The following is a 15072-nucleotide window of genomic DNA, read 5'->3' as shown; positions in this document are numbered from 1 at the left end:
TTGACTAGTTCTGTCTGTAGTCTTCATGTAGATGTGATGAGCATGGGGTTGACTAGTTCTGTCTGTAGTCTTCATGTAGATGTGATGGGCATGGGGTTGACTAGTTCTGTCTTTAGTCTTCATGTAGATGTGATGGGCATGGGGTTGACTAGTTCTGTCTCTAGTCTTCATGTAGATGTGATGGGCATGGGGTTGACTAGTTCTGTCTGTAGTCTTCATGTAGATGTGATGGGCATGGGGTTGACTAGTTCTGTCTCTAGTCTTCATGTAGATGTGATGGGCATGGGGTTGACTAGTTCTGTCTGTAGTCTTCATGTAGATGTGATGGGCATGGGGTTGACTAGTTCTGTCTGTAGTCTTCATGTTGATGTGATGGGCATGGGGTTGACTAGTTCTGTCTCTAGTCTTCATGTTGATGTGATGGGCATGGGGTTGACTAGTTCTGTCTCTAGTCTTCATGTAGATGTGATGGGCATGGGGTTGACTAGTTCTGTCTGTAGTCTTCATGTAGATGTGATGGGCATGGGGTTGACTAGTTCTGTCTGTAGTCTTCATGTAGATGTGATGGGCATGGGGTTGACTAGTTCTGTCTCTAGTCTTCATGTAGATGTGATGGGCATGGGGTTGACTAGTTCTGTCTGTAGTCTTCATGTAGATGTGATGAGCATGGGGTTGACTAGTTCTGTCTGTAGTCTTCATGTAGATGTGATGGGCATGGGGTTGACTAGTTCTGTCTCTAGTCTTCATGTAGATGTGATGGGCATGGGGTTGACTAGTTCTGTCTCTAGTCTTCATGTAGATGTGATGGGCATGGGGTTGACTAGTTCTGTCTCTAGTCTTCATGTAGATGTGATGGGCATGGGGTTGACTAGTTCTGTCTCTAGTCTTCATGTAGATGTGATGGGCATGGGGTTGACTAGTTCTGTCTGTAGTCTTCATGTAGATGTGATGGGCATGGGGTTGACTAGTTCTGTCTCTAGTCTTCATGTTGATGTGATGGGCATGGGGTTGACTAGTTCTGTCTGTAGTCTTCATGTAGATGTGATGGGCATGGGGTTGACTAGTTCTGTCTGTAGTCTTCATGTTGATGTGATGGGCATGGGGTTGACTAGTTCTGTCTGTAGTCTTCATGTAGATGTGATGGGCATGGGGTTGACTAGTTCTGTCTGTAGTCTTCATGTAGATGTGATGGGCATGGGGTTGACTAGTTCTGTCTGTAGTCTTCATGTAGATGTGATGGGCATGGGGTTGACTAGTTCTGTCTGTAGTCTTCATGTAGATGTGATGGGCATGGGGTTGACTAGTTCTGTCTGTAGTCTTCATGTAGATGTGATGGGCATGGGGTTGACTAGTTCTGTCTGTAGTCTTCATGTAGATGTGATGAGCATGGGGTTGACTAGTTCTGTCTGTAGTCTTCATGTAGATGTGATGAGCATGGGGTTGACTAGTTCTGTCTGTAGTCTTCATGTAGATGTGATGGGCATGGGGTTGACTAGTTCTGTCTGTAGTCTTCATGTTGATGTGATGGGCATGGGGTTGACTAGTTCTGTCTGTAGTCTTCATGTAGATGTGATGGGCATGGGGTTGACTAGTTCTGTCTGTAGTCTTCATGTAGATGTGATGAGCATGGGGTTGACTAGTTCTGTCTGTAGTCTTCATGTAGATGTGATGGGCATGGGGTTGACTAGTTCTGTCTGTAGTCTTCATGTAGATGTGATGGGCATGGGGTTGACTAGTTCTGTCTCTAGTCTTCATGTAGATGTGATGGGCATGGGGTTGACTAGTTCTGTCTCTAGTCTTCATGTAGATGTGATGGGCATGGGGTTGACTAGTTCTGTCTCTAGTCTTCATGTAGATGTGATGGGCATGGGGTTGACTAGTTCTGTCTCTAGTCTTCATGTAGATGTGATGGGCATGGGGTTGACTAGTTCTGTCTCTAGTCTTCATGTAGATGTGATGGGCATGGGGTTGACTAGTTCTGTCTCTAGTCTTCATGTAGATGTGATGGGCATGGGGTTGACTAGTTCTGTCTCTAGTCTTCATGTAGATGTGATGGGCATGGGGTTGACTAGTTCTGTCTGTAGTCTTCATGTTGATGTGATGGGCATGGGGTTGACTAGTTCTGTCTGTAGTCTTCATGTAGATGTGATGGGCATGGGGTTGACTAGTTCTGTCTCTAGTCTTCATGTAGATGTGATGGGCATGGGGTTGACTAGTTCTGTCTCTAGTCTTCATGTAGATGTGATGGGCATGGGGTTGACTAGTTCTGTCTCTAGTCTTCATGTAGATGTGATGGGCATGGGGTTGACTAGTTCTGTCTCTAGTCTTCATGTAGATGTGATGGGCATGGGGTTGACTAGTTCTGTCTCTAGTCTTCATGTAGATGTGATGGGCATGGGGTTGACTAGTTCTGTCTTTAGTCTTCATGTAGATGTGATGGGCATGGGGTTGACTAGTTCTGTCTCTAGTCTTCATGTAGATGTGATGGGCATGGGGTTGACTAGTTCTGTCTGTAGTCTTCATGTAGATGTGATGGGCATGGGGTTGACTAGTTCTGTCTCTAGTCTTCATGTAGATGTGATGGGCATGGGGTTGACTAGTTCTGTCTCTAGTCTTCATGTAGATGTGATGGGCATGGGGTTGACTAGTTCTGTCTCTAGTCTTCATGTAGATGTGATGGGCATGGGGTTGACTAGTTCTGTCTGTAGTCTTCATGTAGATGTGATGAGCATGGGGTTGACTAGTTCTGTCTGTAGTCTTCATGTTGATGTGATGGGCATGGGGTTGACTAGTTCTGTCTCTAGTCTTCATGTTGATGTGATGGGCATGGGGTTGACTAGTTCTGTCTGTAGTCTTCATGTAGATGTGATGGGCATGGGGTTGACTAGTTCTGTCTGTAGTCTTCATGTTGATGTGATGGGCATGGGGTTGACTAGTTCTGTCTCTAGTCTTCATGTTGATGTGATGGGCATGGGGTTGACTAGTTCTGTCTCTAGTCTTCATGTAGATGTGATGGGCATGGGGTTGACTAGTTCTGTCTCTAGTCTTCATGTTGATGTGATGGGCATGGGGTTGACTAGTTCTGTCTGTAGTCTTCATGTAGATGTGATGGGCATGGGGTTGACTAGTTCTGTCTGTAGTCTTCATGTAGATGTGATGGGCATGGGGTTGACTAGTTCTGTCTGTAGTCTTCATGTCCTCCTTATCTCTCCCACCTCCTCTTCCTCCTCCTTATCTCTCCCTGTTCTTGCTCCTCCTTCTTTCTCCCTCATCTTCCTCCTAATGCTCCTTCTCTCTCCTGCTGATCAGCTCCTCCTGAAGCCTCACCTCACACAGAGGAGACATGTTGTATAATGCTGTACTCAGATCAGCTCCTCCTGAATCCTCACCTCACACAGTGGAACCTTGTTGTATAATACTGTACTCAGATCAGTTTTGGCAGGCCCAGGCAGAACAGACTCTATGTTGTGGTATTGTTAATAAAGCCCTATGAGGGTGTAATGCCTATTTTTTTACTTAAAGATTGCACTGTTGGTTAGAGCCTGTAAGTAGGCATTTCACTGTAAGGTCTACCTACACCTGTTGTGTTCGGCGCACGTGACAAATAAACTTTGATTTAATTTGATTTAATCATGACATGGCACACTGCACCTCCAGGAAAATGCTTCTGAAAGGTTCTGGAAACGTTGGCAGAAGAGATGTGTGATATTTCGTAATGTGCATATCCTGTTTGGTTCCTGTTTTCTGTGTGGACAGGAAGTTACGACGGGGAGCTGACGGTGTGGAACAACAGCACAGAGAACGCCCTGAGAAAGCTCCGTCCAGATCCTGAGAGAGAACGCAGCAGGCCTCAGACGGGTCAGAACCACACGGACACACCACCTGTCTAACTAACTACTAAAAGTACTGTTACTTAAACCCCCCCCCACACACTCTGCACAACACTTTAACACAAACGCCCTTTCAATGATATCTACAGTGTGTAATGTGAAAGGCGAGGAGGACTCAGAGAGCAGTGATGGCGTCTCCAGACTCTTCTTCCTGCCAGGACGTAAGGGCGTTGCCACCGTTGGTGAGCGATGGTACTTTGGTAAACTCCCCCGTGAAAGGATACGTGATTCTATTATGCTATTCTAGTCACGGACTGGCCCTGTTCTGGTCTGTAGGTGGAGCGGACCTGGCCTCATGTGGCGGTTCTGGTCTGGTTCGGTTCTGGAACACGGTCCATAGCGGTCTGGTTGCTGTGTTCACAGCTCATAAAGACATAGGGTCCATCATCATGACCATGACCGCCTGTGGTCGATACCTGATCACTGCTGACATGGAGGGAACCCTGAAGACCTGGGGCATACAGGTGGGAGAGAGACTAGGCCCAGATGTTTCCTTTTTAGCTGCTTTAATGGTCTGTGATTATATGTTGAGCTGTTCTGCGTGTTTGTTTGTCTGCCTGTCCATTAGGAATACTGCCTCCTGCCCAGCAACGGAGTGACCAATGAGGCTCCAGAATTGCTGGGTAGTCTCCGCCCACACATGGACTGTGTAACTCACCTGGAGACGTGCCTCCATGGCGGCAGGCTCCTCCTCCTCTCAGCATCTGCAGACTGTAGCGTAGCTCTCAGCTACCTGCCTGGGGACACAGTGGGCGTGTTCGGACAGGTGTGTGTTTGTGTCTGTGTGTGTGTGCTCAGCCACAGGTGTGTAACAGGTACTTATCTACGTCAGTGGAGGAAGGGTAGGACCATCCTCCTCAGTGAATTTCATAACATTTTTAATTGTAAAACACCCTTTTTAGATAAAACTATACTAAATATAATCACGTCACCAATCAATTGATTAATACACACTATTTTGCAAAGATGGTCTACGGTATCCTCAACAGCACGGTTTGTGCATTGAAGTCTGCAAGCAAAAGGACAATGTGAGAGGAGGAGAGCGCATAGAAGGAATACAACGTGGCTGATATGAAAGTGGACTGTGTTTACGCGTGATTAGGGGTGTATTCATTTCTGTTGAAAAACGTTTCTTAAAATGGAAACAAACGGAACAAAACGGGGATTAACATACCTGAATTTGTCCAATAGAAACTCTCATTTAAAACTGTTGGACTAATGATTACACCCTATATCAGCTAGATGCAGGCAAGGCGGTATTGAATGTCACTGTTTGTCGCCTCAAATTTGTCTCTTGACGTTGTGAACTTTAATTCATTGGTTAGGTTATATGAACCGTATGATGAGTATAGGGAAAATTTGAGTATCATGTAGCAGCCTAAACCTATCGCTGTTACATTGAACTGGGTGAATGGAATATGAATGCGAGTCATCCAACATGCTGTAATAGAAACAAGGCCATGCTCATGAAAAAAAATATTGTCCTTCCTTAAAATTGGACCGACCACCACTGACTTACATACCCAGTAACCTTATGCACTCTGCTAGGCAGTGATTATCACTCTGGTAGGCAGTGATTATCACTCTGGTAGGCATCACTTTGGTAGACAGTGATTATCACTCTGGTAGACAGTGATTATCACTCTGGTAGGCATCACTCTGGTAGACAGTGATTATCTCTCTGGTAGGCAGTGATTATCTCTCTGGTAGGCATCACTCTGGTAGTCAGTGATCATCAATCTGGTAGACAGTGATTATCTCTCTGGTAGGCAGTGATTATCACTCTGGTAGACAGCGATTATCACTCTGGTAGTCAGTGATTATCGCTCTGGTAGGCAGTGATTATCGCTCTGGTAGGCAGTGATTATCACTCTGGTAGGCAGTGAGTATCACTCTGGTAGGCAGTGATTATCACTCTGGTAGGCATCACTCTGGTAGGCAGTGATCATCACTCTGGTAAACAGTGATTATCACTCTGACTGAGTGTGTGTACAGTATGTGGGAGGTGTGTAGTTGATGAATCAGAAGTGAAACCCGGACTAAACTGTCCTTACAAGTGTGTTTGTAAAAAAGAGTTTAAACCCCCCCCCCACCACACACACACACACTTTTAGGAGGAGCACTGGCGTTTGGATGGGCCTGGATCTGTCCAAGTGGGAGAAGGAGAGCCTAGAGAGGGGACAGTGTCACCGCAGAGCCCCAGTGGTACAGACCCTGAGTTTGACAGCCAACCCCCCAAGATGCGGGAGGAGAGAAGGGCAGTCGTGGAGACTGGAGACAACACAGGCCTGGAGAGAGAGGAGCTGGGGTCAATGTAAGTTCCCACTGTGTCACAGCAAGACATTCTGAACTTCATGATGGTAATCCGTCCTGAAAAGGACTGTACTGTACACAGCTATAAAATCCACGGGAGACAAATAGACTGAACATACTGTACACAGCTAGAAAACCCACGGGAGATAAATAGACTGAACATACTGTACACAACTAGAAAACCCACAGGAGACAAATAAACTGAACATACTGTACACAGCTATAAAACCCACAGGAGATGAATGGTTGTAGCTAACTAGATATTCACCATACAACAACACATGACATACTGTCTTTCATTTAGTAATTCACCGTGATGTCATGTAATGTCTGCATTTGTGTGTGTGTGTGTGTGTGTGTGTGTGTGTGTGTGTGTGTGTGTGTGTGTGTGTGTGTGTGTGCCTGATGTGTGTGTGTGTGTGTATGTGTAGTATTCCCGGTGACTGTCCTCCTCCGAGTAGTATTTTGGGGCGAAGCTACAGGGAGAGGCAGGGCCTGAGGGTGAGTGACAGCCGACCTGGCCATAGGGAGACACCATTGAATACCGATATTGGTAAGTCCAGACTCAGATAATGGGTTCCCTTCCTGTATTCTCATGCCTTCTATTCTCCTCTCATCTGAAGTCAGATTTGTATGTGTGTGTTTTGTGTGTGTGTGTGTGTTTTGTGTGTGTTTTTTTGTGTGTTTTGTGTGTGTGTGTGTGTGTTTTGTGTGTGTGTGTGTGTGTTTGTGTGTTTTGTGTGTGTGTGTATTTCTCCACAGTCATCAGTGTGTTTTGTGTGTGTGTGTGTTTTTGTGTGTGTGTGTGTGTGTGTGTATTTCCCCACAGTCATCAGTGTGTTTTGTGTGTGTGTGTGTGTTTTTGTGTGTGTGTGTGTGTGTGTTTTGTGTGTGTGTGTGTTTTGTGTGTGTTTGTGTGTGTGTGTTTTGTGTGTGTGTGTGTGTGTTTTCCACTCCCTCTGTAGGTACGTTCAGTGGGCTGCGTATCGGAGAAGTACAGTCTGTCAGAGAGCTGTCCAGACCAGAGTTCGTCATACACCCTCACCGCTACTTCAACCATAGCGCCAAAACCAGCCCAATATTCACACCCCTACCTGCCAACACTGAGGGTACGCCCCTTATTGGTGTGAAAAGGAATATACAAAAATATCAGTACAAAGTTTGACTAATAAGTAGTTTTAAGATAATATATAGTTTTGAGATAATACAGGTCTGTTGTTTTGTGTCAGATGGGATGTAATTGGGGCGGCAGGGTAGCCTAGTGGTTAGAGCGTTGGACTAGTTGCAAGTTCGAATCCCCGAGCTGACAAGGTACAAATCTGTTGTTCTGCCCCAGAACAGGCAATTAACCCACTGTTCCTAGGCCGTCATTGAAAATAAGAATTTGTTCTTAACTGACTTGCCTGGTAAAATAAAGGTAAAATGAAATACAAATTCCCTCTCTGTGCCCTCCTGCAGTGGTGAAGGCTGCCTTTGACGAGCGGAGTCTGTTCCCTAAAGAGCTGGATGAGGAGGACAGGCCTAGCCATGGAGCCAGGAAACAGGGGAGCAGGGAGAACCGGATCAACGACGGGGGGCGTGGAAGGAAGGACAGGTGAGGGAGACTGACAGTTGTGTCAGAGAACTGACATGTGTGACCTAGCAGGACAGATTTGAACTGATCAGTCATTGTTTTTTCTTTCACTATAGACAAAGAAAGGGTAGTTCCTCTGGAGCCTTCAAGTGAAGACGTCATTTATATTGTTATCTACTTTATCACGTTTTAATATAACTTTTTAAATGTCTAAAATTAAATCTGATCAAGACACGAGTGTATTTATGTCTCTCTGCTTCCCCTCATGAGAAAGTACTACTACATTACTACTACATTACTACTAAATTACTACTACTTGATTGCTACTACATTACTACTACATTACTACTAAATTACTACTACATTACCACTACGTTACTACTACATTACTACTACATTACTACTACATTACTACTACATTACTACTACATTAATACTAAATTACTACTACTTGATTGCTATTGAGATGTGTAGTAAACCAGTATTGATTTATGTAGTAATTAGTGATAAATTGGGACGTTTCACTACTTGTGAGCACTTCCTATTTCCTACTCAATTCCGGCGTGTTCACTATTGAATTACAACCATATTTCTACTGTTTCCCTTCTGCCATTTACCTGTGTAGTGTCAGTACTGATCACTACTGCCATTTACCTGTGTAGTGTCAGTACTGATCACTACTGCCATTTACCTGTGTAGTGTCAGTACTGATCACTACTGCCATTTACCTGTGTAGTGTCAGTACTGATCACTACTGCCATTTACCTGTATAGTGTCAGTACTGATCACTACTGCCATTTACCTGTGTAGTGTCAGTACTGATCACTACTGCCATTTACCTGTGTAGTGTCAGTACTGATCACTACTGCCATTTACCTGTGTAGTGTCAGTACTGATCACTACTGCCATTTACCTGTGTAGTGTCAGTACTGATCACTACTGCCATTTACCTGTATAGTGTCAGTACTGATCACTACTGCCATTTACCTGTGTAGTGTCAGTACTGATCACTACTGCCATTTACCTGTGTAGTGTCAGTACTGATCACTACTGCCATTTACCTGTGTAGTGTCAGTACTGATCACTACTGCCATTTACCTGTGTAGTGTCAGTACTGATCACTACTGCCATTTACCTGTGTAGTGTCAGTACTGATCACTACTGCCATTTACCTGTGTAGTGTCAGTACTGATCACTACTGCCATTTACCTGTGCAGTGTCAATACTGATCACTTCTGCCATTTACCTGTGTAGTGTCAGTACTGATCACTGCTGCCATTTACCTGTGTAGTGTCAGTACTGATCACTACTGCCATTTACCTGTGTAGTGTCAGTACTGATCACTACTGAGTTGTTCCTGATCCTTTTTCATTTCCTACATTCAACTTTTTGCATTACTATTGAACATGGACACATTTACTACTGGTTGCCTTTTCAGAATCACTTTTTAAAATGTTATTTTTATTTTATTTAACTAGGAAAGTCAGTTGAGAACAAATTCTTATTTTCAATGACGGCCTAGGAACGGTGGGTTAACTGCCTTGTTCAGGGGCAGAACAACAGATGTTTACCTTGTCAGCTCAGGGATTTGATCCAGCAACCTTTCAGTTACTGGCCCAACTCTCGAACCACTAGGCTACCTGCCTCTAACCACTAGGCTACCTGCCTCTAACCACTAGGCTACCTGCCTCCCTGCCTCTAACCACTAGGCTACCTGCCTCTAACCACTAGGCTACCTGCCTCCCTGCCTCTAACCACTAGGCTACCTGCCTCTAACCACTAGGCTACCTGCTTCTAACCACGAGGCTACCTGCCTCTAACCACTAAGCTACCTGCCTCTAACCACTAAGCTACCTGCCTCTAACCACTAGGCTACCTGCCTCTAACCACTAGGCTACCTGCCTCTAACCACTAGGCTACCTGCCTCTAACCACTAGGCTACCTGCCTCTAACCACTAGGCTACCTGCCTCTAACCACTAAGCTACCTGTCTCTAACCACTAGACTACCTGCCTCTAACCACTAGGCTACCTGCCTCTAACCACTAAGTTACCTGCCTCTAACCACTAAGCTACCTGCCTCTAACCACTAGGCTACTTATCTTAAATCACTAACGTGTCACTACTAGACTAATGCACATGTTCTTTCCTCAAGTTTCTAACTGTAGTTATATAATCAAACAAGAAATAATACTCTTACAGATTAAATTAAACGTGCCTATTTATATAATGAATATGAGTTTTGGGGGTGGGCTAAAAATAATGAAATATTAAAGCTTTAAACCTCTCACTAAAAGCTTCACTCATACATAAATGATCCTTAAACCCAAAATGGTTCTCCAGTAGAAAGACTCATCCGTTTTGCCTTTATATGGATTACACCTTCTCCCTTCCGACTAATTGAAAAGGACACTTTGTTTAAAGCATCACCCCTTTTTTTAACAAGCCATTCATAAAACTGCTTACAATTTCAGTTTTATCCTCCTTGAAAATATAGAACAAATATTACATCAAATGTAATGGTCAAACTCAAATAAGCTGATTCATTAAAAAAACACATTCTTTATGGGTAAAATAAATACAGAATTGGTATTATATTTATGAATGATATTATGAATAGAAACGGAGGAGTTATGTCACATGCAGTTATCGAAAAATACATGGGAATATCTTTTCAAACCAAATTTACAACCAACTGATTACAGCACTACCACAGAAATAGAGGAAGCAGGTGGAAAAGGGAGAAGATAGGGAACTTGTTTGCCTGCCATATATATATTAAAGATACAAATTGGCTGAAAGGAACTGGCATAAATAGAAAAATATACCAGTTTCATTTGAGGACAAAAATCTTCACAGCTGCGCCATACAGGTTCCAAAAATAAATGGGAAGAGATTTTCAATGTAGTGATTCCATGGCACATGGTTTATGAACTGACACAAAAAACAACACGATTCAACACTTTTTGTGTTTTTCAATTGAAATGATTATACACAATTATTGCCACCAACAGAATGCCATATATATGGGGCATACAACAATCTCAGCTCTGTAGATTTTGCTGTGAAGAGACAGAATCGAGCGGAGTCTGTTCCCTAAAGAGCTGGATGAGGAGGACAGGCCTAGCCATGGAGCCAGGAAACAGGGGAGCAGGGAGAACCGGATCAACGACGGGGGGCGTGGAAGGAAGGACAGGTGAGGGAGACTGACAGTTGTGTCAGAGAACTGACATGTGTGACCTAGCAGGACAGATTTGAACTGATCAGTCATTGTTTTTTCTTTCACTATAGACAAAGAAAGGGTAGTTCCTCTGGAGCCTTCAAGTGAAGACGTCATTTATATTGTTATCTACTTTATCACGTTTTAATATAACTTTTTAAATGTCTGTAAAATTAAATCTGATCAAGACACGAGTGTATGTATGTCTCTCTGCTTCCCCTCATGAGAAAGTACTACTACATTACTACTACATTACTACTAAATTACTACTACTTGATTGCTACTACATTACTACTACATTACTACTACTTGATTGCTACTACATTACTACTACATTACTACTACATTACTACTAAATTACTACTACATTACCACTACGTTACTACTACATTACTACTACATTACTACTACATTACTGCTACATTACTGCTACATTACTACTACATTACTACTACATTAATACTAAATTACTACTACTTGATTGCTATTGAGATGTGTAGTAAACCAGTATTGATTTATGTAGTAATTAGTGATAAATTGGGACGTTTCACTACTTGTGAGCACTTCCTATTTCCTACTCAATTCCGGCGTGTTCACTATTGAATTACAACCATATTTCTACTGTTTCCCTTCTGCCATTTACCTGTGTAGTGTCAGTACTGATCACTACTGCCATTTACCTGTGTAGTGTCAGTACTGATCACTACTGCCATTTACCTGTGTAGTGTCAGTACTGATCACTACTGCCATTTACCTGTGCAGTGTCAGTACTGATCACTACTGCCATTTACCTGTGTAGTGTCAGTACTGATCACTACTGCCATTTACCTGTGTAGTGTCAGTACTGATCACTACTGCCATTTACCTGTGTAGTGTCAGTACTGATCACTACTGCCATTTACCTGTGTAGTGTCAGTACTGATCACTACTGCCATTTACCTGTGTAGTGTCAGTACTGATCACTACTGCCATTTACCTGTGTAGTGTCAGTACTGATCACTACTGCCATTTACCTGTGTAGTGTCAGTACTGATCACTACTGCCATTTACCTGTGCAGTGTCAATACTGATCACTTCTGCCATTTACCTGTGTAGTGTCAGTACTGATCACTACTGCCATTTACCTGTGTAGTGTCAGTACTGATCACTACTGCCATTTACCTGTGTAGTGTCAGTACTGATCACTACTGAGTTGTTCCTGATCCTTTTTCATTTCCTACATTCAACTTTTTGCATTACTATTGAACATGGACACATTTACTACTGGTTGCCTTTTCAGAATCACTTTTTAAAATGTTATTTTTATTTTATTTAACTAGGAAAGTCAGTTGAGAACAAATTCTTATTTTCAATGACGGCCTAGGAACGGTGGGTTAACTGCCTTGTTCAGGGGCAGAACAACAGATGTTTACCTTGTCAGCTCAGGGATTTGATCCAGCAACCTTTCAGTTACTGGCCCAACTCTCGAACCACTAGGCTACCTGCCTCTAACCACTAGGCTACCTGCCTCTAACCACTAGGCTACCTGCCTCCCTGCCTCTAACCACTAGGCTACCTGCCTCTAACCACTAGGCTACCTGCCTCCCTGCCTCTAACCACTAGGCTACCTGCCTCTAACCACTAGGCTACCTGCTTCTAACCACGAGGCTACCTGCCTCTAACCACTAAGCTACCTGCCTCTAACCACTAAGCTACCTGCCTTTAACCACTAGGCTACCTGCCTCTAACCACTAGGCTACCTGCCTCTAACCACTAGGCTACCTGCCTCTAACCACTAGGCTACCTGCCTCTAACCACTAGGCTACCTGCCTCTAACCACTAAGCTACCTGTCTCTAACCACTAGACTACCTGCCTCTAACCACTAGGCTACCTGCCTCTAACCACTAAGTTACCTGCCTCTAACCACTAAGCTACCTGCCTCTAACCACTAGGCTACTTATCTTAAATCACTAACGTGTCACTACTAGACTAATGCACATGTTCTTTCCTCAAGTTTCTAACTGTAGTTATATAATCAAACAAGAAATAATACTCTTACAGATTAAATCAAACGTGCCTATTTATATAATGAATATGAGTTTTGGGGGTGGGCTAAAAATAATGAAATATTAAAGCTTTAAACCTCTCACTAAAAGCTTCACTCATACATAAATGATCCTTAAACCCAAAATGGTTCTCCAGTAGAAAGACTCATCCGTTTTGCCTTTATATGGATTACACCTTCTCCCTTCCGACTAATTGAAAAGGACACTTTGTTTAAAGCATCACCCCTTTTTTTAACAAGCCATTCATAAAACTGCTTACAATTTCAGTTTTATCCTCCTTGAAAATATAGAACAAATATTACATCAAATGTAATGGTCAAACTCAAATAAGCTGATTCATTAAAAAAACACATTCTTTATGGGTAAAATAAATACAGAATTGGTATTATATTTATGAATGATATTATGAATAGAAACGGAGGAGTTATGTCACATGCAGTTATCGAAAAATACATGGGAATATCTTTTCAAACCAAATTTACAACCAACTGATTACAGCACTACCACAGAAATAGAGGAAGCAGGTGGAAAAGGGAGAAGATAGGGAACTTGTTTGCCTGCCATATATATATTAAAGATACAAATTGGCTGAAAGGAACTGGCATAAATAGAAAAATATACCAGTTTCATTTGAGGACAAAAATCTTCACAGCTGCGCCATACAGGTTCCAAAAATAAATGGGAAGAGATTTTCAATGTAGTGATTCCATGGCACATGGTTTATGAACTGACACAAAAAACAACACGATTCAACACTTTTTGTGTTTTTCAATTGAAATGATTATACACAATTATTGCCACCAACAGAATGCCATATATATGGGGCATACAACAATCTCAGCTCTGTAGATTTTGCTGTGAAGAGACAGAATCGAGCGGAGTCTGTTCCCTAAAGAGCTGGATGAGGAGGACAGGCCTAGCCATGGAGCCAGGAAACAGGGGAGCAGGGAGAACCGGATCAACGACGGGGGGCGTGGAAGGAAGGACAGGTGAGGGAGACTGACAGTTGTGTCAGAGAACTGACATGTGTGACCTAGCAGGACAGATTTGAACTGATCAGTCATTGTTTTTTCTTTCACTATAGACAAAGAAAGGGTAGTTCCTCTGGAGCCTTCAAGTGAAGACGTCATTTATATTGTTATCTACTTTATCACGTTTTAATATAACTTTTTAAATGTCTGTAAAATTAAATCTGATCAAGACACGAGTGTATGTATGTCTCTCTGCTTCCCCTCATGAGAAAGTACTACTACATTACTACTACATTACTACTAAATTACTACTACTTGATTGCTACTACATTACTACTACATTACTACTACTTGATTGCTACTACATTACTACTACATTACTACTACATTACTACTAAATTACTACTACATTACCACTACGTTACTACTACATTACTACTACATTACTACTACATTACTGCTACATTACTACTACATTACTACTACATTAATACTAAATTACTACTACTTGATTGCTATTGAGATGTGTAGTAAACCAGTATTGATTTATGTAGTAATTAGTGATAAATTGGGACGTTTCACTACTTGTGAGCACTTCCTATTTCCTACTCAATTCCGGCGTGTTCACTATTGAATTACAACCATATTTCTACTGTTTCCCTTCTGCCATTTACCTGTGTAGTGTCAGTACTGATCACTACTGCCATTTACCTGTGTAGTGTCAGTACTGATCACTACTGCCATTTACCTGTGTAGTGTCAGTACTGATCACTACTGCCATTTACCTGTGCAGTGTCAGTACTGATCACTACTGCCATTTACCTGTGTAGTGTCAGTACTGATCACTACTGCCATTTACCTGTGTAGTGTCAGTACTGATCACTACTGCCATTTACCTGTGTAGTGTCAGTACTGATCACTACTGCCATTTACCTGTGTAGTGTCAGTACTGATCACTACTGCCATTTACCTGTGTAGTGTCAGTACTGATCACTACTGCCATTTACCTGTGTAGTGTCAGTACTGATCACTACTGCCATTTACCTGTGTAGTGTCAGTAC

At 42.7% G+C, this 15072-nt stretch overlaps 1 protein-coding gene and 1 long non-coding RNA gene across 2 annotated transcripts in view; both read left to right on the top strand.

The window, feature by feature from the left end:
* The window catches only part of LOC110508001 (cilia- and flagella-associated protein 337), a 42104-nt gene extending 34303 nt beyond the window's left edge, over window positions 1-7801 (top strand). The window contains exons 12-19 of the mRNA XM_090223996.1: window positions 3757-3858; window positions 3980-4072; window positions 4167-4354; window positions 4459-4656; window positions 6005-6204; window positions 6635-6756; window positions 7169-7312; window positions 7662-7801. Coding sequence (XP_090080122.1) covers window positions 3757-3858; window positions 3980-4072; window positions 4167-4354; window positions 4459-4656; window positions 6005-6204; window positions 6635-6756; window positions 7169-7312; window positions 7662-7801 — 1187 coding nt within the window. The remainder of the gene's footprint in view (window positions 1-3756; window positions 3859-3979; window positions 4073-4166; window positions 4355-4458; window positions 4657-6004; window positions 6205-6634; window positions 6757-7168; window positions 7313-7661) is intronic.
* Window positions 7802-10858: 3057 nt separating this feature from the next.
* LOC149971312 (uncharacterized) lies at window positions 10859-11191 on the top strand. The gene is made up of 2 exons (XR_016492527.1): window positions 10859-10970; window positions 11066-11191. It is a non-coding gene; the product is annotated as an uncharacterized LOC149971312 (long non-coding RNA).
* The last annotated feature ends 3881 nt before the right edge of the window (window positions 11192-15072 follow it).

The sequence above is a fragment of the Oncorhynchus mykiss genome, chromosome 27 (assembly GCF_057628025.1).
Source record: "Oncorhynchus mykiss isolate SJ-2025 chromosome 27, ASM5762802v1, whole genome shotgun sequence".
In the NCBI taxonomy this organism is placed as follows: Eukaryota; Metazoa; Chordata; class Actinopteri; order Salmoniformes; family Salmonidae; genus Oncorhynchus; species Oncorhynchus mykiss.
Note: the sequence above shows the minus strand (reverse complement) of the source record. Positions and strands in the feature narration are given on the sequence as shown.